Source organism: Rhizopus delemar, genomic scaffold, assembly GCF_000149305.1.
Source record: "Rhizopus delemar RA 99-880 supercont3.3 genomic scaffold, whole genome shotgun sequence".
Classification (NCBI taxonomy): Eukaryota; Fungi; Mucoromycota; class Mucoromycetes; order Mucorales; family Rhizopodaceae; genus Rhizopus; species Rhizopus delemar.
Genome location: NW_027137829.1, coordinates 840173 through 863375, shown reverse-complemented (window position 1 = coordinate 863375; position 23203 = coordinate 840173). Strand labels below are relative to the sequence as shown.

Below are 23203 nucleotides of genomic sequence, written 5' to 3'. Positions count from 1 at the left end.
TGATTTACTAATAAAGGATAGAATGCATTGCTTCCACTTTTTAAGGAAACTTGTCCCAGTATGTTGATTGTGATGATGGTAGTGATGGCAAACATACTAGGGCAATAATAATGATCAAGATAGACACAGGATTTTATTTACTGACTGTGTCTCAATTTACATCTTCATTTGTCTACACCAATTAAGCTTCACTTAAAATTTTGTCTTAAATGGAAAGTATTTTACTGACCAATAAATCAATTGCTGAGAAATTATATTAGCATGTGAAATAGCCTTCCCCTTTATATCATGTAAAAAAATTTACAAGGTGATTTTTAACGCGTTATTTTTATATAAAAAAGTTCAATATGAAATGAGGAGAAAATATGAAAAAAAAAGAAAAGGAGGGGATAGCCATTTTCCTCTCCTCTTTTGAACAATGAAGGGCCCTTTTTTTGTACGCTATGTCTATAATGTGACACAGAGGAACAATACACGACAAAATAAAAATACCAAATAAAGCGGCATATCACTTTAATGCATTTCTCCCCTCACACAAAATATAAAATTAGATTTATTCTACCTTTCTTTTTTCTTTCTTTTTCTTTCACATAAAAAAAAATATGGGAAACCATTCTTCAAAGCATAAATCATATAAAACCAAAAGTATGAGTAAAGATAAACCTTTATTCAATCCACCTTCAACAAGATTTGCTGATGAACAAAGGACGCAGATGAGACAGATACAAAGACCAGTTGAAGAGCCAGTAAAAGAACAAAGAGAAGAAATGAATGAAGTACAACATTTGAATATAGATTCTTGTATTAAAAGATTAATTCAAGTGGGAATGAATAAGCAGATTGGGAAATCAGTTTGCTTGAATCCATCTGAAATCACTGCCATCTGTCGTTCTGTTTATGAGATATTCATGAATCAGCCAGTAAGGAAACAAAGAGTTTGAATGATTATTTATAGACGTCAATAGGCATTATTACAATTAAATCCAGGTGTTAAAGTAGCAGGCGATGTAAGTAGATGAAATGCATATGCCATTGGTTGTATAAGCTGATGATAAACACACAGTCTATTTGTAGATTCACGGTCAATTTTTTGATTTGATTCGATTATTTCAAATGTGTGGATATCCGCCATCAACTAATTATCTATTTTTGGGTGATTATGTGGATAGAGGCATGTACAGTCTAGAGACAATCCTATTGTTGCTATGCTTCAAAATCAAATATCCTGAAAACTTTTTTTTATTGCGTGGAAATCATGAATCGTCAGATGTTACACGAAGTAAGTAAATAAATTAACATTTATGTACTTGAAAGAGTCTATTTTTATAATGACACTTATTCATGTCTAGTTTATGGATTTTACGATGAATGTAAAAGAAGATTGAATATGAAAATGTGGAAATTATTTTGTGATGTGTTTAATACAATGCCGATAGCAGCCATCATTGGCAATAGGATATTTTGTGTTCACGGCGGTCTATCACCTTTTATGAAATCGATGGATGAAATCAATGCATTGCCTAGACCCACAGAGGTACCTGAATATGGTTTATTGAATGATTTACTTTGGTCTGATCCAAGTGATCTATCAGACGACTGGAGTGAAAATGATCGAGGCGTGTCTGTTTGCTTTGGTAGAAATAATGTAAATGAATTCTTGCAGAGATTTGATCTTGATTTGATTTGCAGAGCTCATATGGTAAAACCTATTTTTTTTTTTTTTACATGTTTTTCTAATCAAATAAATAATAGGTGGTAGAAGATGGATATGAATTCTTTAGCGATCGTTCATTAGTTACCATCTTTAGTGCACCTAATTATTGTGGAGAATTTGATAATTATGGAGCGGTGATGACAATATCAAAGGATTTGTTATGCAGTTTTGAGCTTTTACCTCCTGCAGAAACAGTGATATCCCATGAAAAGAATTTAAAGAAAAGCAGGTAAAATAATCTAATGATTTAACAAGAGCACAATTGCTGAACATCCTATTCATAGTTCATCCTTGCAATTACCATCTTCATAGTTTTATGCTCATTTGTAAATATAAACAATTTATATCCTTAATCGGCAACTTGTCCAGACTTATGATTTCATTCCGTTATTTACTTGAACACAAGCTGAGATTGATCTCGTCAATTCCGAATAGTTCTCGAATGTTGATAAACACTGAAAAATTTAAATGAAATTGTATCCGATTTATTTTCTGTTGATCGCTTTTTATAATTTCATGTTTATCAACATTGTTTCTGTTTATCCTAAAAAAAACCTTTTTCTCAAATTTCGCTGTTGCGATACTCGTTCTTTGGAGTGACATCCGGTGATTAACTTTTTTTATATTAAATACATTCTTAAAATGGATTCAATCATCTTTTTGTGCTAAGGACTTTTAAAGTTGTAAGTATTAAATGGCTGAGATCAATGGCTATTAAAAAAAGGGATCAACTTTAAACACACAATTCTCGATTACCACTGATCTTTCCTATTGCTCTCATTTATTTCAAAATGCTTGCGTTAGGTAAACTGATCAAGAGAACAGGTGTAGGTTTTGTGTAGATGTCACTTTAAAGAAAGGAAAGTGTGACCACCAATAGTATTTTTGTATACCTTCATTGCTTCTAATTGATATCATACTTTTAATTACTTTGTATAATCAATATTTCTTCTTTTATATGTATTGGATTCATACTCTTTTTGTTCACTAAAAGTTGGATTCATAGTAAAGCATGGTCACTGTCTGTTCAGTACACAATAAATGGTCTTGTGATATATTCATCATTCCACTTTTTAATGTCAATTTGCAGCATTGTAGCAACAGCAGTGCTACATTTGCAGGGTATCCAGTATTCAATTTATAATGTATACATTTGTATAACTATCAAATCGATAGTATACAAAGGTACTACTTCCTTCTTTTTCTAGCTCGCCTTATTCTTATGCTTGCAAATATATTCTGCTTTGAAAAGATCTTTTATACATATTTTTATAGTAAAACAAGATCTCAAGGATAAGTTAATAAGTAAATTGACACCAGCTCAAGATTGACAGCTTAAGCATTGAACAAAGAACAGCTGCAAAATAAAGGTTATCTGTTATCAAGTAACCTTTGCTTTACTATTATTGAATTTTGACTATCTATTGTATAGCTTGTTCATTCATATTCTTATGGCCGTATAAAGCAGATTAGTGATCTGTAAAATCATTGGTCCTATCCCTGAAAATGATATTCTTTTATATCCAACTACATCACCATAGTAACAATTGGCTACTATCCTGAAAACTATCTACCCCTCTCTTATCAACCCACAAAAAAAAATCTTTTGCTATGTAACCCCAGTGAACTTTTAATGGTACCATAACATCATATGCAAACAATCTGCCTCAGAAGACTAGAGCTCTTGCAAGTAGATTTTTCTGTGTGCTTCGTATTCTAGGGGAAAGAAACATCAAATATATCCTTTTTGAAATGTTCACACCTGCCTATGAATTCATGAATCTTTTCACATACAACAAAATGTTCACAACTCATTCTCATGCATAGTTTAAGGAAATGAATCAATGTCCTTAATGAAATGTCGATAGTGCTGAAACAGCTACTGATGAATGAAAAAGGAGGATTTACATTCTGCTTGTAGGCCATTTACAACTTACAATAGCAAATGTCATGAGCATATAATAGTACAAGTAAATAGTGTTGAGCATACTTATCTACAACTTGGTTATTATGACATGTTGTCATAGATTGAAGCTTCCGTATCATCTATAAATCAAAATGGGCTAATATTGTGTTACGACACTCTACCGATATTTATGGAAGAAGAATCAAAATAAACAATGGTATAACATGTTTTAGTATTGTAAAGTAAATGTCATAACTCGATCCATTTGCAATTTCAAACATATAAATGATAAACAACATTTATTGTGTAATAAATATTCTAATCATTAACATCAGGCGTCTGTGACAGTTTACTCTTTTCCTGAAATTTAGGTGAAGCATCTGTAACTTCGTCTGGTGTTATGCGTGGAAGCTCTAATGATGCATGTGAAGACGAAATTTCTAACGCTGGGAGTTGGATTTCGCGATATTGACTTTCAATTTTGTCCCAGTCTACATAAATTTCTTCATCCACCAGTTGATGACTTTGTGTGTCTTCTTGCTGTCGATCTAATCTTTTCCTACGCCTGTACACATAAAAAGCAATTGCGGCAATAGTGGCGACCTTAGAATTGTAATAAGAAACAAAAAAAAAGTAGCAGCATTTCAACACTTACACCAATGACTGATCCAACTGCAACACCTGCTTTTCCACCGGATGTTAACGAGTCATTTGCAGGATTAGTAGAGATTGATGTAGTAGATGACGAATTATCAGAAACAATCGGTAATGGATAAGGATATGTATCTATTTGTTTTATATTTTTTATATCAGATACGTTCAAAGCAACCATATCATTATTAGGTGACAACATAAATTTAAGTCCAAACATAATAAAGAGGGTAGTATCTACGAGGACAGCTGAGATGCTAAAATTAGCAAACAATGTATATAAAAAGTATTTAACTTGATAGTACCTGAATGTTGATATCTTGCAACTTCGTGAGAGAGATCCAGATTAGGTCTTGTCCAATTATTAGTATTTAGATCAAGTGTATAAACAATATCGGGGAAAACTAATAATATGAACACAAAAAAGGGAGTTAATTAGTAAAAGATACCATATAAAAAACTTATGCTCCAAACCCAATGTGTCAGCGATCATTCCACCAACCAGTATGATGTTTTGAGAATCAGGAGCTATTTTTAAAAGGAAAAGGGAAGGATATGAGTAATGTAGCACTGTTTGAAAGAAGCAGAGTTGGCAAACTGACCTAAGGTAGCCGTTGGATATATTCTGAAAGCTGGACGGTCACCTCCAAGAGGCTGTTTTTTCCATTCTCCTTTTTTAGTATCAAATACATAGCTTGAGGTGAAGTCGTTGGCAGTGGCTGTTTTACAACTGATGTTCTGAAAAAGCTGGCCCCCTAAATAGTATATTTTTCCAGTTTTGGGGTTCAAAGTTGCAGTATGAGCACTGATATAAATGTTTTTCATTAAATTCTTCTGAGGACTAAAGTAACTCCATTCCTACCAAATTGTTAGATAAAATAAAAGTAAACATACAGAATGCTGCAAATTAACTAAAGAAGATGTAGATTTACCTGCGAACTTAAACTGAATATAGTAAAATTAGTAAACGCAATGCAAGATTCGACCCTGTTAGATGATATGGTAAATTACATCAGGTTTCACTAATAATAACTATTCATACATGGTCAGACCGCCAAAAAAGCCTACTGCTTCTCCATCCGTTGTTTGAAAATCTACAGCAGTACCAAAAACTCTAGAGAACGAATAATATTAGTAAAAGCATATTTCACCTCATTTATTGCAGCTTACACTTGTGTCTTATTCGTTCTTGGGCTATCAGGCAATTTTTGCCAGATATTTTGGACTGAATCATACACGATTGTTTCATTTATTGTATGGATATAGCTGTTCCCCAAGCTTTTTCTCCCACCGTTGATTATAAGTCTTTTACCATCAGACAATACAGCAAATTGAGAAAAAACACGGCTTTCTACCTCAAAAGGGTTTATGGAGCTTATTCGAACCCAATTTGCATTGAGATCTATCAACGAAATTGAATCGGTAAAATTTAATGGAAGTAGATAGAGAGAATCATCAACGTTGTAAGTTGAGTCATTTATGGACATGTCCCCTCCATAGCAATATATTCCATTATTAAGATATCCGCAAACTATAAGGACAAAGAAAATTTAGTCATGCAATATATCATTTTGTATGAGCATTCGCACAAGGGGATGCACGACCATGAATGGCATGAGCAAAGGCTTTGGTAATAAGAAACGTATTTAATATAAAAATACAGATTTTGTTGAAGCAACGCATGTCCAAGAAGGAAGCAACCCCATTTTTCGCTTCTTGTTTATATATCTTCTGCAAGACAAAGTGTAACATAACACTTTTGTAACAGCAATCCAACTTCTCAGAATATTTCTAAATTGTCATCAACTACAACCACAATGGTTTAGAAATTGATAGAGCTGCTACTTGCTTTGCAACGTTTATAATTTTTTAAAAGATAAAGGTAGTATATTGCTGGGAATGCTTAATTTCAGATACAAAGAGATGTTTAATATACGTTACTGAAACTGGATTGCAGCAGTGTTACAAAACACGAGATAATTAAAGATGAATTTGGTGTTCAAAAGTGCTTAGCTTCATTAATATAGCATATGAATAAAGAACAATAAAAAATCTTAAATGTTTAAATTGTTGTGAATCGATCTTATCTTAGATGCGAAGCATCAACTCCTTTTATGATATTTCAAGTAGGCTGCTTCTTTGAACAACCTAAAACATAGCATCAGGAAGGCAGTAAGGCTTACAATGAACGGATATTAATTCTTTTTCTATGACGGTATTCATTTAGAAGAGCTTTTATGGAAGCTCTGTTACTGCGTCTTTGAGTAACATTCTTTGATTACTTTCACAAATAAAAACATCAGATAGTCATTGTCTGGGAACTAAAGACAAAATATGACATATCACACACTTTTCATAATGTTATTCCAACAATCTAGGACTTACCTGCATAAAATCCAGCTTATCTAATGAGATAACAAAAAAAAAGGCCATTGAAAATTTAAGCTGCATTAAATAAGCAATGTACCATACAAAAGAAAAAGAGAGCATTAAAAACTTCACATCTTTTATATGTGATCCCCAGTAGTATAAGTATCTTTCCACCCTAAATTTCTTTGAACAACCTTCTGTTATTGATAGCATTTCCTCTTTCGATCTTTTGACGATAAAATCTAACGAACGGGGGGGTTTTAAAAAAAGAGAGGTTATACCTTCATCATCCCATCTGGGATAAAACATATCTTCACACTCTGTTGTATTTTCCTTTATGTCATCAATATCTTTCCAGATGTCTGACGCCAACCCAGCAGCAAATGATACGCCTAATGCGCTCGTATTGCGCATATCAAGACGTGGTACGGGTATACCCAAGACGTCAAACTGAATTTGCATGCATTGATCTGAATTTGACATGCCATCATCTACCTTCAGCGCCTTCAACGATACACTCCGGTCTGTATTCATCGATTTCAGAATAGTTCGCGTTGAGAAACAGATAGCTTTTAAATTTGCACGGATTATGTAGTGATTACCTGTATATTGAGTTAATTCAACCAATCTGCCACGAACGTCGTCACACCAATAAGGAGAAAAGAGTCCAGAAAAGGCAGCGATAAAGGATACACCACCAATAAACTTGAATTTAGATGCTAAAATATCAATACCCTCAAATGTTTGAACGATTTTAATGTCATCGCATAATCATTTCACAGTGAAGCCAGTGATACTAACAGATCCTTCAAATATATAAGAAATTTGACCATTGGGGCTGAACTAGTATTCAACTATGGATAAAAAACCCCTTTTAATACCAATGGCTCAAATCCGATATTTATCAGCAAGAAAGCATGAGCTCTGTCTGTGTCTAAATGGGTTGCAAAGACTGTTTCAGGAAAGATCAATAGCTCCATTGGAATCATGCTTTTGAAAGCCACCCGTTCCGCTATGACGATATTCTTAAAAATACAAAATATGAAATTACGAAGTGAATGGCGAAGGGAACCACTCTTAAGTCACTCTAATATCTTTCTCTTCTTTTTTTTTTTTTTTTGTTATTTGTACTTTGTTTTTACGTTATTTTTATTTTTTATTTATTGCCCTTCATTAATTGTTGAGTACTTTTTATAGTCGCACTATAAATTCGTGCAACAAATAAAAAAAAAACAACAGTCCGTAGATCTTTAGTTAGTACTGACTACACAAAAAGACTAGAAAAACCGTGAAAACTATCAAAGTTGATTCATAGGTAACAAAATTGATATTTATTAGTAAAAGAGGTCTATCAACAAAAAATCATAAAATAAGAAAAGCATTAATAAAAGAAGACGATGAGTGCATTATAGAACAAATAACAATGCAAAATTGGACTCTAGTAGAGAATCAACTATATGTTAATACATTAAATGCTTCTTCATTTCAACTTATCTACTTTTTATTTTACCTTTGAAAAGAAAAGATTATTTAAGATTCTCCTTGTCTTTTTTGTTTCTTGATTTCACTATCTAAAGCGCTTGAATACTTCAAAGAGAGTTAATACTCAAAATAAGAATTGCCGATAAGGTATGGAGTGATTATATCCTAATCACTCTTCATTTATAATATTGTAGCTCATCGTTAAATAAACATGTAAAAAACAAAACAAAAAAGATACAGAGAAACAATAGTGTAAAGTACAAAAGGGCAATTGTCAAAAAATCCGGAGATAAAATCTTGAACTTCGCATAGTCTACATGTGGAGTTTGAGTGCATGGGCCACAGTCACTTGTGCGCCTCTCTTTTTTCTCTATAAAATATTGAAAATGTCTGTAGATCTCGACTGGCAAAAGCTTGACAGTGAATTAGCGACCCACGTAAAAGATTTTTTAAACAAACACTTTCAACGCATAACAAAACCTTCATTTATTGGTGACATTGAAATTACTGCATTTGAATGGGGAAATGAGGCTCCACAAATAGAAATAACCAACATTACTGATCCTTTTCCTGAATTTTATGAACAAGAGGATCAGCAAGACGATGAAGAAATCAACGCATCATCAGCAAGAGTCTCCCCAAGCAACCAACCTAGCCATCGCTTATCTCGAGCTCCTTCACTTGCACCCAGTGAAGATTACTTTTCAGAGAACGGTTCCTTTTACACATACCAACACATGGCAAAGCCTTCTTTAACGGGGACTCCACTATTACAACAACAGCGATTCAACCTGATACATTCATTCCACCGCTCTCCTCTTGTCGCTCCACAACATCCTATTAATATGCATCAAAGTAGCTACTTTTCACCCATGGCAACGCATACCTCACCACCACCTTCCTCAGCTGTTAGCTGGCCATCACGGCCAGCGTCACTTTTGGATGAGGATTGGATCGATGATGAAGAGATTAATCGAGTGCCTGATGACACATTGCCAACAAATAGTAATTCCATCATGGACAGCAAAGCGACCGAGATGGATTTCCAGGTACACATGCTGATATCGTATAAAGGGGATATGAGTATGACAATCATGACAGAATTAAGGATGAACTATCCCAGCGTGATGTTTATGAGCTTACCTATGCAGTTATGTGTTCGATCAGTCGAATTTGAAGCAACGGCTGTCATTGCCTATATTCAGAGTATGAACAGAGTCTGTGTTTCCATGTTGGAAGAGGAAGATCATGCGCGAGGCAAAGATGGCGGCTTAAACAGGCAAATATATTGAAATTTTTTTCCTGAATGTCATATCTTAACTTAACGTATTAGTTTACTTCGAGATGTACATATTGAGTCAGTCGTAGGTGATGGACAAAAACAAGGTAATGCCGTCTCTTCTTGAAAGATAATCAACTCACTATTTGCATATAGTTCTTAAAAATGTGGGGAAGATTGAAAAGTTTATTGTAGACCAGTTAAGAAAGATGTTAGATGATGAGCTTGTGTTTCCAAGTTATCAATTAATAGAACTAAATTAAACATATACCTTTTTTTAATACAATACTTTGTTTTATTATTTGGATAAACCAGAGTGTCGAAGTAAAGCAGTGACATCTACATTCTCTCTTCCTCTAAACTCTCTCCAAACATCCTTGGGTGCAGTTCCTCCACCTAATGCAAGGATAGTGTCACGGTAATGTTGTCCCATGGATCGAATGCCTTTGGTTCCATATTTTGTTCTTGCTTCTTCGAATGCTGCATATGCATCTGCAGAATACGTCTCTGACCATTTGTAGCTATTTACCAAAAAATATTATAAATCTTATCTTTCTTTTTTTTTCTTCTTCTGTGTACCTGTAATAACCTGCACTATAACCACCACCAAAAATATGACTAAAGCTGCACAAGAATCGATCTTCAGGCAAACGAGGTGTCAACACAGTCTGTTGAGCAATCTTTGCATCCACGTCAAAAATAGTGAGGTCACCATCAGAAGTTGGAGGCGTAAAGCGAGAATGCAATGCCAAATCTAACTTTGAAAAATGAAGTTGTCTCAAGGTAGCGAGACCACTCATGAATTCTCTACCCTTTACAAGAGCCGAAACCATATCTTTTGGTATAGCTTCACCTGATTTGTAATGTCCAGAGAGTCTGTGAATCCATTCGGGTTCACTGCAAAAGTTCTCCATGAACTGTGAGGCTACCTCGACAAAGTCCCACTCGATACCGTTGATACCAGAGGCAGGAGCATAATCCACTGTTGTCATCATGTGCTGTAAGCAGTGACCAAACTCGTGAAATAATGTCTCCACATCACGGAATTTCATCAATGAAGGTTCTTTATCCGATTGAGGTGGAGGTTGGTTACAGATCAAGTAGGCTACAGGTAACGTTACTTGTCCGTCTTGATGTTTGAAGCGAGTTGTTACAATATCCATCCAAGCACCACTACGCTTCTCAGAGGGACGAGAATAGAAGTCGCCATAAAAGTAGGCAACGGTTTTACCCTTTTCTGATACCTCAAACACCTTTACGTCTTCATGCCAACGTGTAATTTTTTTATCGTTCATATCTTGAGAGCTCAGCTCACGTACTTGAATACCCAACACTTCGTTGGCAACGTCAAACAAACCCTTCAATACCTTTGGAAAGGCAAAGTATTGAGAGATTGTTTCTTCATCATACTTGAAAAGTTCCTTTCTGTATTGTTCAGTCACATAGCCAGTATCCCAAGGCTGTAGAGGAGTAGGATGATCTAATTTGTTTGATGCAAATTGGGTAAGTTCATCAAGCTCTTTCTTGGCATGAGGTAAGGCGGCATCAAACAAACTATCCAATAAGGATTCAGCTGATTGAAGACTTTGTGCCATCTTGACAGAGAGTGAAAGATCAGCAGGTGTTTCATAGCCCAATAATTTAGCCTTTTCTTTTTTCAATGTAAGAATTTCATTGATGATGGGTTCATTATTGACTGCCCCACTGGAAGCTTTGGTAATGTTAGCTCTGTAAATCTATAGAATGAAAATTTAGATCATTTTTCTTTTTCGCTTGTCATCATCTTCTCTCATACCTTTTCGCGCAACTCTCTATTTTTACAGTTGGTCATAAATGGTCCATAGATGGGAAAGTCAAGTGTGATACAGTATCCCTCTTTAATACCGTGCCTTTCAGCATTTTTTCTCAAAGTTTCTAAAAATGTTTCTGAGCATCCAGCAAGTTGATCTTTATCTGTAATAACTTCTTTGAAAGAATTGGTTGCATCCAAGACGTTGTTTCCAAAAGTTAAAGATAAATAAGACAAACGCTCGGATATTTCATTGAATCTCTTCTTTTCCACAGAATCAGGAGGAAATCCAATGCCTGCATGCTTCATGTCGCGTAAAGTGTGTTCAACAATTCGTTGCTGTACTTTATCAAGTTTGTTCCACTGTTCAGGCGTATTTCTTAATTCCTCTAAAGCCTTGTACTTGGGAAACGATTGGTTCATCATTAATCCAAGCTTGACAAAATCAGGTTGGATCTTTTCTAATGTGGTACGGATATCTGCAGAGTTTTTGACACCGTTCAAGTGTGAAAGGATACCGTAAGCTCTAGATATTTCATCCTCAAGCTCTGTCACTAAAAAAGGCGTAATCTATTAAACTTCATATGATCGTTTGCTTCTCAGAAATACACTTACATTTGCCGATCGTTCCTTCCCAAGTGGGTTCAAATGTCTTTTCGAGTTCAACAAATTGCGCTTTGGCAGCTTCAATTAATTTTTGGAATGCTGGAACGGCTATGGCAGGTGCTGTTTGAGTTACCAAATGCTCAAAATCAGGAAACAACTTCCACTGCAAAAAGGGTGTTTGCTTGTAAGATAGATCATGAGTTGTTGTAGCACTTCTCTTTTGATTCATAAATGTCCATCGCTTTCCTTGTAACTGTTGAAATGGTGTGGTGGTAGAAGTCAAGGGCGATTTGATGTACGTGGGCTTAACTTGTTTAACAGTTGAAATGGAACGGCATAAAAGTTTATAATTGGTTACTCTCTTTGGTTGTCTTGATAAGAGTCTGAACATTTTCTCTAAAGAAAAAAAAAAACCGTCTTTGATATTTTTGCTGCGTTTTATTCTTATTGAAAGGGAGGGGGGGGTGCAACAGTTGTTCCGTCTGTGCGCGGTCCCAAATTAAGAAATCTGTGCAAATTCAGCTTTACAAGTAGTATTGATATACGTTACTCTAATTTACTAGATTAACCACACACTTTCATATTAAAGAGAAAAATACATATACATTCATCCATAATACAGCATTATCAAAAGACAAAATTGTTTATTAAATAATTTGTGTAGTAATTTTCTTTATCAATGCCCTTTTCATAAATTGTTCCCTAGATAACATACGCGTATACTGGAAAAGTATAAGCAAAAAAGAAGAATGAAGATCATTTGATTGGCAATATACCTTCATAAAAGTAGCCAAATCGATTCTTTCCGAGTTTAATGCCTTTGCTAGGAAGTAAACAGTGTCTGATATAGCGTTGTCATCTGCTACCAGTTCAAATAACCTATATAAATATGCTTAGCATAAATAGAGACTTTCCTGAAAGTGCTTCTACTTACTGATTTCCTACAACACTGGTTCCACATATTGTTTCGTCTATCTGTACATCAGGCATAGCATTCACTTTGTTTATAATGTCATCAACTTCCTTTGATCTGGTCTCCAAAACAAGTTGATTGAATTGTAACCTTTCCTTTAGATCGCTTAATGTCCTATATTCTTTCTCAATGATTGCCTCTCCTTCATTCAGCTGCCGATTCTGAATGAGTAATTTATCCATTTCGCCTGATAAAGAAACGTTGTATTGCTGTATCCTATCTGTCAGCTTTCTATAAAGAGCTTCGTGAAGGTTTTTATTATTCATTGTATAGCTATCCGTTGTATTGGGTCGTACGGGTGGACTAGGTACATGTGGAACGGGCATAGGAGATATTGTTGGAAGGGAGGCTGATTTGGAAGTTGTGCTGCTTGGGCTGAGATGCATTGACTATGATTTATGTCAGTGACCTACAAAGCTTTTCCCTGCTTCCTTTTTTTTTACCGCTAATCCTTGATTTAAATTATAGAGCGCTGTGCTCTCATTCATCCAAGGTGAAGGGGGTTTATGGTTACTTAAAGGCATATTTTGTCTTTGCTGAGTGGGTGAATTTCGATTTTCTAAAAGCGACTCTTGAAATTGTGGTGATCCTATTGCAGGAGGAGTTGGTGTGGCTGCATTGGGTTTTGTATAAACAGGTGGTTCTTGTGCAAACACTTGTTGCAAAATAGCTACTAGCTCTAAAAGATTATGTTTCTATAATAAGGTTATAAGAAGAAAGAAAACAAAAAGATATAATGCGTTTTTACTTGATCATTTGACCAGCTGGATCTATATTGATGATAACATAGCCCACTTTTATCTACATGTCTGCCCTCTCGTATCAGCATGCTGGCTGTGGGTTTAACGTATGGGATAGGGGATGAATTGGGGTATTCTCTTGGAACCCAAAATGCGACAGGGATATTGTATGGAATAGAACGATAAGTGATAGGAATAGTACCGTGTAAACATAATAATAATTGTGTATGACCGTCGTTGGAAGCTAATTTAAGCAAAGTAGAAGACAGTTAATGAAAATAGTAAGTTACTAAAGACACAATTATGAACTTTACTATAAGTATCCATCTTTGGTTTCAAAGATAAATAAGTTTGAAGTACTGTGTCTACATCTCGAAATGTTCTTTCAGGATCTTGGTACTAGGAACATGTTTCAAATAAGAACATTTAATACAAAAACACACATTTATCTAGATTACGTGTTATACTTACATGCTGAAGTACAGTATGTAACCAGCTTTTTATATCCATTTTTATAGAACGCAGTTAAAAAAAAAAGAAGTTAAAGCAATGACCTGTTCTGTCTCAATAAATCATTAAAACCCCGCTCTGTATTATCATAGCAGGAATCACCTAGAAAGAGGGTGCTTTAGATCGAGGAGTCATTCTAGAAAAAATAAAGAAGTACGCACACTAGCTTATATTCTGCAAGCTTAGATGAAAAGGTTCTGTTGAATACGGGTTATTTCATCTACATTTAAAGAAAAGCAAAGGTCTGTAATTTAATTTCAAAATGTGAATTGTTGCATTAAGCTTTGTTTTAAAGATTTAACAGATTTCTCTATACTTCTAAGCCGAAAGTCTTTTTTGCACTGTTGCTTTTAGCTTTCAATATATTTACCAGAAAGAAGGTTCATGTAAGTATATTACCTTTAACTATACAATGTTTCGCCGTTTATCACATTCCTTACATTATAATTTAAGTGAGTGCTCTTATTGCTGTGTTCATTTCATCAATTCGTGATTTTGATTACTTCTAACTAACAGCTTTAATGAATCCCAGTCTGTGGTTTTGATTAAGCTCAATCATGATTTTCTAAATTTTAATCTACTCAGCAAACAGTCCAAATCCATGTGAAATGATTCTGGGATTGAATAAATGCTATGAAAGAATAACAAGATGGTTAGAGCCATAAGAAACAGTTCATGAAAAAGATTAATCAATAGATAATATAAATTCCTTATTGCAATATAAAAGAAGAAGTAATAGATGGATTAGTAAAAAAGCTTTGAATAAAAAACTATGATGGTTATAAAAACTTGTAATGCACAAATGATTCAATTTTCTACAATGGGAATGCTCAAAGCATGTGTGGAAAATAGTATAAAGTTAGAAGTATGAGTAAATAGGCATTTTTACTGCCATCACATTGACATACAGCATGACTTGATTTATTTGATCTTTTCTCATTCATCTGTTTAACAAAAGCTCTGCGAAGATAATCTGCAGTAGAGTCAATAAACCTGTATGTTTCTTCACAAAACAAATCAGGTACTGATATGAAGATATGAAATGTAGCTGTAAAGGAGGCGAATTATCATCGTTAGGGGGAGAACGAAGGATACGAGGAAAGCTGTTACTGCAATGCGAATAAAGGAAAGACGAAAGGACGGAATCTTGCAAGACACCACTGAAGTCTGGAAGTGAAAGGGTAATACGTTGGATAATAGGACATCAATAAAGGCATCATCGAAGAGATTTCGTTGAAGAGCAACTTCTCCTCTTTGTACTGGGAAGATAAAAATTATTTGAAATTAATGTGAATAGGCATCGCCATATCAGCTTTCTTGTGGCCCATCTTAGTGATCAAATCCTCCCTTTCTGTCAATTGTAATAACGCGGGAACAACTTCCGTCTTAAAGTGATGGCACTGGATATACTCGTCGGTTATCAGCAATTAATATAGGAGAGCATCTTGTTCGGATTCTGGGTTGTGAAAATCTATGATATGCACTAGCTATTTTGTGTAGATAATTTCTCTATCTCCCTGGATAGCCAGAATTACTAATGAGTCGCCTGCTGTTTATTGGGTGATAGGTGATAAGTTGAACGATTTCAATCTTCTTGGTTAAGGTTTCTTGTAGAATTGAATCTGATGTCCTCGACTGATACCTGGTAAGAGCCATTGGTGGGCTGCTATTCTTTATCGAATCTGGGTAAATTGATTCAGGTGACCCAGGGGGGAATACCATCTTGAAAAATATTATAATCTTCTTACTCTTAGCCTATATGTATTTTCTGCCTTATTTGCATTTTTTAATACTTTTTTAATGCTTTCTCTAGAACTTCTAATATTAACAGTGATCATACTAAAGTTATCAACTGTCGTGACGACTGCTGATTTCTAGGTAATTATGAACATGATCGCCGACCACGTTCCCACTCAAAAAAAAATCCTCGATTGATTTCGGTATCCCATCCCTCTCAGGTCTCCTGACCTAGGGCCATATCCTCTGAAGGGTTTGTTGCTGAAACTCCTAAGAATGGATCCTTCGTATCTGATTTGTTAAACCTTCCCACAAGATTAGGAGAGAAAGCCAAATGCTTTCCATTAATGTCTTTGTCTTCGAGGCATTTAAGTCCGTAAATCAATCAAAATGCATAGGGCGTGAGGCTTTTAGTGTCCCCATCCAGTTTTTTTTTCCTGTCACAGATCCACATATGTCAAGGTGTCTAATTTTTTCCAAGGTTTGTTGCATGTCTCCCTCTTGTTCTCCTTCTTCGTTAATGTACAAGGTATCGTTGTAGATCTCTGTGGCTGATCTTGCTGCTGTCCGGAACCTGTCTACCCCTTTATGGATTATAGCCACAGCTTATATTGCTTTAACTTAGTACTTGCGTAACCCTGGTAGGGACAGCTTGTTGACAGCTCCTGACCTGTCCATTTCCTCCATTGTATTTGGTAGTGTCCTTAGCGAGCTCTTTGAGTTTTGCTTTAAGTTCAATACTGGAAGATTGTTCAATTTCATTGAAAAGCTCTTTTGGGAGCTTAGGGCGATCATCATGATCGTCGCTTTACTCTCTTTCTTTAACCTGAATTTGAGCAGTTCTTGGATTTGCTCAGGTATAGGGCCATTATGACTTGGTATATTAAAATTACGATGCACGGATTTGAAAATGTAAAAAAAAAAGAAATCTAATTTTTTAGTTATATATAAATTAAGAATAAAGGTGCAACTTAAGAGCTTATAACCACATCTTGGGTCGAGATGAAATCGATTTCTTTAGACAAATTGAAATTCCTGGTTTTACAACTTAAATTTACGTAGTATTACAACAGTTTACATGTTGTCTGAAAATGAGATACTTTTATTTCTCCCTATTAACAGATGTATAAATGTTAAATTAGTTCAGACAAGCCAATTTCAGCAAAAGGTAGCCAGGCAGTTTCTATTTTTGAAATTGTCCAGTAGTTGAACTAAAGCAACAAAAGTTAGCATAGGGCAACTACAACATGCTTACAATCTATCAGTAAGTATGGATTATTTCAACCTTTATTACTTTATTCTCACTGTCTCTTATACGAAAGGGAAATGTAGCTAACTAAATTACACCATTAACGCCTAAAGTAATTTAATGATTTTTATTATTATATCAGAACCTTCTCTCAGCATTTATGCTTGCTGCATTTTTTTCCCCTTATAAGCTATTGATATAAAAAATCATTAAAGTCGATGGAATCATTAAAAGCTCGTTAGTAGCCAAAATTTGATATTTTCACATACAAATTGTTTAGTTAGCACGCTAATAAGCTTAACTATTTCATATTGCTTATTTTACAACTGAAATATGTTGGTTGATTCTAGCATTTGTTATATATTCTTAATGTATTCTACTAAAGTACATTAAGAGATTGTATAGTTTTGATAGCACAACTCAATTGGTTATTAGAAGTATTTGGGTTAAAGAAGCATGTACTTTTTAAAGAAGATACTTCAGATGTAAACTACGCCTTTTCCTAACTTTCTGTACAATTAGATTTTGGCATTTTGCATGAAAGTGGAGTTTATTTTCAGGGCTACACTGTGACCGGTTGTCATCCATCAAGCCACTAACAGTATCATTTTAATTTTGTTCTTAATTTTTTTTCTTTTACCCATTCTTCTTCAAAACTTGAATATAATGTCAGAAGAAATAGCGGATAATAACATTGTAGAAGAAAAGAACGAAACTGTTGTTGATTCACATGCCAAATTGACATTATTCGTAAGAGGTCTTCCCTTCAATGCCACCAATGAAGATTTAGAAGAATTCTTTGGTGAGATTGGCCCAGTCAGAAAGTGCTTTGTTGTAACAGAGCGTAAACAAACTCAGTCCGATCAGGCAGAAGAGAGTAAGCCTGTACGTAACAAAGGATTTGGCTATGTTCACTATGCGATGGAAGAGGATGCTCAAACGGCATTGACCAAATTAAAGAATGTCAAGTTTAAGGGCAGAAAGATTAAAATTGAACTTGCCAAGCGTAAATCAGAGACAGCTCATGACGATAATAAAAAGACAAAACAACCAGAACCCGTATCTGAAAAGAAAGAAAGTGAACCTAAAGAAAAAGTAGAACCAGCTGCATTCGAGGTTAATGCCCGTTTGATTGTGCGAAACTTGCCTTGGAAATATAGAGAAGCTGACTTGAGCAAATTGTTTAATGCTCATGGTAAAGTTCATGATGTTAAGCTTCCAAGAAAATGGGAAGGTGGTCCCCTTAGAGGATTTGCTTTTATTCAATTTGACAAAGTGGATGAAGCTAAAGCTGTGAGTATTGACTTTTTTTTAAAATAAGACAAAGATTATTTATCATTTTATATTAGGCCATGGAGGCATTAAATGCTACAGAGCATCATGGTAGAACAATTGCTGTTGATTGGTCTATTCCTAAACGTAGATATCAAGAAAGTGAGGCAAAACAATCAGAAGAACAAGATGATACCAACAATGAGGATGTTGAAATGAAAGAAGAAAATGACGAAGACAAAGAGGAAGATGAGAGCAATGATACTGATGAAGAAGCGGAAAATGCTGATTCTGACGAGGAAGATATCGATGATGAAGATGAGGAAATGGAAGATGAGAGCGAAGAGGATGATTCTGAGGGTGAATCTGATGAAGATGATAGTGATGAGGAAGAAGCTGTTGTGGAAGAAGAGAAGAAACCCAGGAAATTAGGACCTACGCCTTCTGAAGGTAGAACATTGTTTGTTCGTAATCTTTTATTTGAATCAACAGAGGAGGATTTGAAGCAATTGTAAGTTATACTCTCCACAATCATCGAAATATATTTAACTTGAGCTACATAGATTTAAGCAATGGGGACCTGTTGTTTATGCCAAGATAACCAGAGATCCAGTCACTAGATTATCCCGTGGTACTGGTTTTGTTTGTATGAAAAAGAAAGAAGATGCTGCTAAATGCTTGGAAGAAGCAGAGGCTCTTCGTAACTTATCACAGAAGGACGAAAACAACGATTCAGAAGCTATGAATCAATTACTTTCTAAACGTGAAAAGAAAAAGAAGGGATTGATGTTCAAGAGTATCATTACTCCAGAGTCAACTTCAGGTGATGGCTCCAAATTCACTCTTAATGGTCGAGTGTTAGACGTTACTTTAGCTGTTGATCGTGAACAAGCCAAACAAATCAAAGACAACAATGAATCTCAAAAGAAGAAAGAAGACAAACGTAACCTTTATTTAATGCGTGAAGGTGTTGTTTTCCCTGGAACACCAGCTGCGGAAACAATGACACAAGCAGAGCTTACAAAGCGTCAATTATCATTTTCTAGCAGAAAGAAGCTTATCAGCAACAACCCTTCCCTTTATATATCCAAAACCCGTCTTTCCATTCGTAATTTGCCAGTTAAAGTAGACGACAAGGAGCTTAAGGCACTTGGTATCAGTAGTGTTCAAAAATTCAAAAATGAGGTGAAAGCCAATGTTCGTACAGATCTTACAAAAGAAGAAAAGGAAGAAGGCTGGCAATACCTGCCTCGTATTAAGCAAGCTAAAATCATTAGAAGCAAAGACAGAATTGATGTTGCAACCAACCAATTACGTTCAAAAGGTTATGGCTTTTTAGAATTCTCCACTCATGCTCATGCTTTGGCGTCCCTGAGATACCTTAATAACAATCCAGATATTTTTAAAGGAAAACGTCTTATTGTAGAATTCTCTTTGGAAAATAAGGATGTTGTTGACAGACGAGGCGCACAAAGAGACAGTCATAAAAGAGAAGAGCCAAAGACTGGCAATAAAAGAAGCCGAGAAGATGACAAGAATGATAAAAATTCTAAAAAGAAATTCAGAAAAGATAATAGTAAACCAAGACAAGAGAAACAAAGAAAGAGGGGTGGAAAATAATTAGATGATTACATAAAAATTGCTTGTATAATAAAGTTGTATTATTTTAAAACGCTATTTTTTTAATTCATTAAAGTAAAAAAAAAAATAAACTAATGACATGAAAACTAGATCTTGCAAGAAAAAAAGTAATTAAACTGTTTTCATTACACGTGTTTATATCTTCAGCCTTACTCCTTAATATTTTCATGTCCATCTTTTTAAGTTTTTGTTGTACTATTCCCCCCCCTATACTATGCAACTTCATCTCCTCTGTCTCCTTTTATGTCTCCTAATCAATTTTATATGTGTCTCTTTCTCTCTTGTTCTCTTTCTCCGTCTATTGCTTGTATGTAATACCCCGATGTTTTAAGCATACTGAAAAGCAAATAATACCTTATTTCTTTCTTTCTTTTTTTAATATTATTATACACTACTTTTATTACAACTTTATTAATTATTTCTAGAAAAGCTAGTAAGATACATTCGTTCTCTCCTTTTACTGTCCTGATTTTAATAATAAATGTTTACAAAGGAAGAATGGATTCAAACGATAATCTCAATACGAATTCTATAATATCAGTCGCCCCTGTATGGTCAATAGTAATCATCGTAGTACTCGCTAGTATGATTGTTGTATTCGTCTTTATCTTTGTCAGACGATTTCGTAAAAGATATCATATTCATGCTAAAAATGTGGAAAAAAAACCATCAGTTGAATCTTTGGAAACACTTGTTACCGGACAACAGCAGCAAAAACTTCAGCAAGAACAGCAATTGTCGAAAACTCCAAATTTTGAAACAATTCCATCAGTGATTGAAGATGAAAAGCCTAAGCATCCTTCCCTTAACACCTCAATATCAGCCACTCCATCAAAGCAAGATTTTCCGCAGAAACAGGATGATGAAGATGAACCTGCCCCTGAGCCACTTCAGGAGATTAGAATTTCACTGCCACTACCACCTCCTTCAAGTTCATTCTTTTCAGACAAGATGGAACTAGAGGACGGCTCTTCTGATTTGTACGATATGTATATAAATAGCAAAAAGACAGGCAAGAGGCGTCAGAGTGCACATTATTCAAATAGCGGGTTTATCTCAATTGATTTGGATACCTTTTCAAATGCAGCGGCAAATATTCATCGAAAGGCATCAACAATGAAAAAGTCATTGTATCAATCGGTGAGAAAGCCAACAAGTGCAGGTGCAATAAAACCTGTACTCGCTCAGCAAATATTCACTGAAAATTCAAAACATGAATTAACAGAGGAAAGTCCGCTATCATCACTGCGACAAGTAGCTTTTGATCTAAGCAAGAGCAACTGTTCACCTGAAGTAACAAGCACAAAATCCAATTCAAGAAACGATATGGACGATATTCTTTCTGAGAATGAAGAACCAGCTCTGGCAGCCAAACGCATCATTCGATCCGCCTCACGGAAAGCCAGGGCACGTTCCATGGTCCTTAATCCTGATCAACCTGAGGTCATGCCAAAGCAAGACGCCCAAAAGTTCGCCACAGTTCGCAACTCTCGTGTGCCTGCCAATACAGAACACGTGACGATTAGTTCTGGATCAGTAAGGCGCTTTGTGCGCCAAAGCATTTTGGTTCCGGAGGAAAGCTTCCCAACCAATTTGTCTGAAGAGGCTGCTTTACCTGCCACACTCAGTCGTACAAACCGTCAATCAAGCGCCAACGTGATGGATATCAGCAAGTGGTGGGATGGTAGTAAGGCAGAAAATAGTAAGGCAGCACCTGAAACTCGAGTAGAAGACATCAAAAATTCTGACTCGTCCTACTCTATTGCTCCTCAGTATCGGGCTTCTTTAAATAATTCTATATTCTCTATTCATGGTACTCTTTCTAAATCAAGTGGTAGTACTATATTTCAAGAGAAAGGAGGCAAAAAAGAAGATGCAGCCAAAGTTTCTCGTAAAGATTCCACAAGAAGAGGTACATTGGGTAAAAACACACTAAAAACGCTTACGGCCAATGCTACACATGGTGTCAATAAGTCTTTAAGAGGCTTATTTGATCAATCCTCATCTTTGACAAATATCAACAAAGTTGTACCAAGTGATAGTCAAAAGATGGAACTTAACTCTGAACAACTGCAAGAGAGCTCAGCAATATCTATACATCATCGGACCAATAGTAGAAGAATAAATCAGTTGTCTCAAGGCACTTTAGACTATTCATCCAAGTACTCAATAAGTAGCGATAAAAAGAAGCAAAGTTTAGAGGAATCTTCTCAAAAAGTTGAAGCAGACGGTCTGATCATGAAGCAATCAATATCTCTCTCATCTGAAGGATTAAATGATGCTGTGGCTCAAAATGATACAGTCTACGAAGAGGATAGAGAGTTCAAGTCGGGTCGTAAAGTACTACAAAATACACAAATAGACAGCAATTGCACCAAAGAAAATGAATTTGTATCTAGCTCTGCTTTTGATTCCGACAGCATAGAATCAGGGTCCATGCAGCAGGTGGGAATAAGCAAACAAAGCTCTCGTCGTCAATCCCTTTTAACCAAATCATTGCTCTCACAACAAGCGAAAAGAACAACTCAGCTTATGTGTTCCACCAATACTCTATCAGAAGACGCAATCATTCCTCAACAAGCACCTGAGCCAGTGGCTTCATTCTCATCCTCTACTATTCGTACCGTTATTCCTGACAATGAAATAGAATACTATCCAATGGCGCAAAAAAGCACAAACCGCCTTTCAACCGGTTTGAATGGCAGCAACAAAATACTGGCGTCTTCTTTTGGTGATGAGCCCTCCATTTTATCAGAGCGTTTCTCATCAAAGCATAACACAGAAAGTAACGATAACGCACACAGTAGAAGAAGCAGCGGAGGTGGGAGCACTGCAACGGCCGTCAGACTCAGTGGAGGATATCCTTCTTCTACATGGAACGGAAGAAAGAATGGGACATCAAGGTTATCTGTTATACAAGTCATGGAGGAACAACAGGGTGCCCAGACACTCACCTCAGAAGACAGACCAGGATTCTTTAGCACGATGAGGAAAGACAAAAAGACTAGGGGAGGTATACCATGGATGGCATCGGGAGCCGAAATGACACCTGCACAAATAGAACGAGACAAGTATTTAAAAGGAAGCACATAAATTTTTTCTAAAGACATGGGTCTTACTGCATTTTTATTCAAATAAAATAACCTCTTTTTCATACATTTCTGTGAGACATTTATTTTATTGTTAATCCCATAAAAAGAAACATTTAAATGCAAAGAGAAGGTACTGAATGTTTACCCTTTTTGTAACACAAAGTTCTTGAACACTAAATAGTTTATTTATAT

The 23203-nt window shown here is 35.5% G+C and overlaps 8 protein-coding genes across 8 annotated transcripts; 4 read left to right on the top strand and 4 right to left on the bottom strand.

Annotated features, from left to right (window-relative positions):
• Positions 1 to 647: 647 nt before the first annotated feature.
• RO3G_04542 (uncharacterized protein) lies at positions 648 to 2026 on the top strand (the record flags this gene model as incomplete). Its single annotated transcript, XM_067659132.1, has 7 exons — positions 648 to 651; positions 796 to 920; positions 966 to 1007; positions 1075 to 1279; positions 1350 to 1699; positions 1753 to 1943; positions 1999 to 2026. The coding sequence occupies 7 exons, from the start codon at positions 648 to 650 to the stop codon at positions 2024 to 2026; spliced, it is 945 nt and encodes a 314-aa protein (XP_067515233.1).
• A 2153-nt stretch (positions 2027 to 4179) lies between these two features.
• Positions 4180 to 4452, bottom strand: RO3G_04541 (uncharacterized protein; the record flags this gene model as incomplete). The annotated part of the gene is made up of 2 exons (XM_067659131.1): positions 4180 to 4185; positions 4276 to 4452. 2 exons carry the CDS (start codon positions 4450 to 4452, stop codon positions 4180 to 4182), a joined length of 183 nt encoding a protein of 60 aa, XP_067515232.1.
• A 2014-nt stretch (positions 4453 to 6466) lies between these two features.
• On the bottom strand, positions 6467 to 7175 carry RO3G_04540 (uncharacterized protein; the record flags this gene model as incomplete). The annotated part of the gene is made up of 4 exons (XM_067659130.1): positions 6467 to 6478; positions 6554 to 6592; positions 6657 to 6676; positions 6923 to 7175. The coding sequence occupies 4 exons, from the start codon at positions 7173 to 7175 to the stop codon at positions 6467 to 6469; spliced, it is 324 nt and encodes a 107-aa protein (XP_067515231.1).
• Positions 7176 to 8509: 1334 nt separating this feature from the next.
• Positions 8510 to 9230, top strand: RO3G_04539 (uncharacterized protein; the record flags this gene model as incomplete). Its single annotated transcript, XM_067659129.1, has 2 exons — positions 8510 to 9172; positions 9225 to 9230. 2 exons carry the CDS (start codon positions 8510 to 8512, stop codon positions 9228 to 9230), a joined length of 669 nt encoding a protein of 222 aa, XP_067515230.1.
• A 470-nt stretch (positions 9231 to 9700) lies between these two features.
• RO3G_04538 (uncharacterized protein) lies at positions 9701 to 12188 on the bottom strand (the record flags this gene model as incomplete). Its single annotated transcript, XM_067659128.1, has 4 exons — positions 9701 to 9923; positions 9982 to 11138; positions 11198 to 11745; positions 11807 to 12188. The coding sequence occupies 4 exons, from the start codon at positions 12186 to 12188 to the stop codon at positions 9701 to 9703; spliced, it is 2310 nt and encodes a 769-aa protein (XP_067515229.1).
• An 885-nt stretch (positions 12189 to 13073) lies between these two features.
• Positions 13074 to 14020, bottom strand: RO3G_04537 (uncharacterized protein; the record flags this gene model as incomplete). The annotated part of the gene is made up of 5 exons (XM_067659127.1): positions 13074 to 13159; positions 13285 to 13465; positions 13519 to 13754; positions 13825 to 13909; positions 13982 to 14020. 5 exons carry the CDS (start codon positions 14018 to 14020, stop codon positions 13074 to 13076), a joined length of 627 nt encoding a protein of 208 aa, XP_067515228.1.
• A 3652-nt stretch (positions 14021 to 17672) lies between these two features.
• On the top strand, positions 17673 to 19898 carry RO3G_04536 (uncharacterized protein; the record flags this gene model as incomplete). The annotated part of the gene is made up of 4 exons (XM_067659126.1): positions 17673 to 17850; positions 17905 to 18299; positions 18356 to 18789; positions 18842 to 19898. 4 exons carry the CDS (start codon positions 17673 to 17675, stop codon positions 19896 to 19898), a joined length of 2064 nt encoding a protein of 687 aa, XP_067515227.1.
• Positions 19899 to 20504: 606 nt separating this feature from the next.
• Positions 20505 to 22908, top strand: RO3G_04535 (uncharacterized protein; the record flags this gene model as incomplete). The annotated part of the gene is made up of 2 exons (XM_067659125.1): positions 20505 to 22704; positions 22901 to 22908. 2 exons carry the CDS (start codon positions 20505 to 20507, stop codon positions 22906 to 22908), a joined length of 2208 nt encoding a protein of 735 aa, XP_067515226.1.
• Positions 22909 to 23203: the final 295 nt, after the last annotated feature.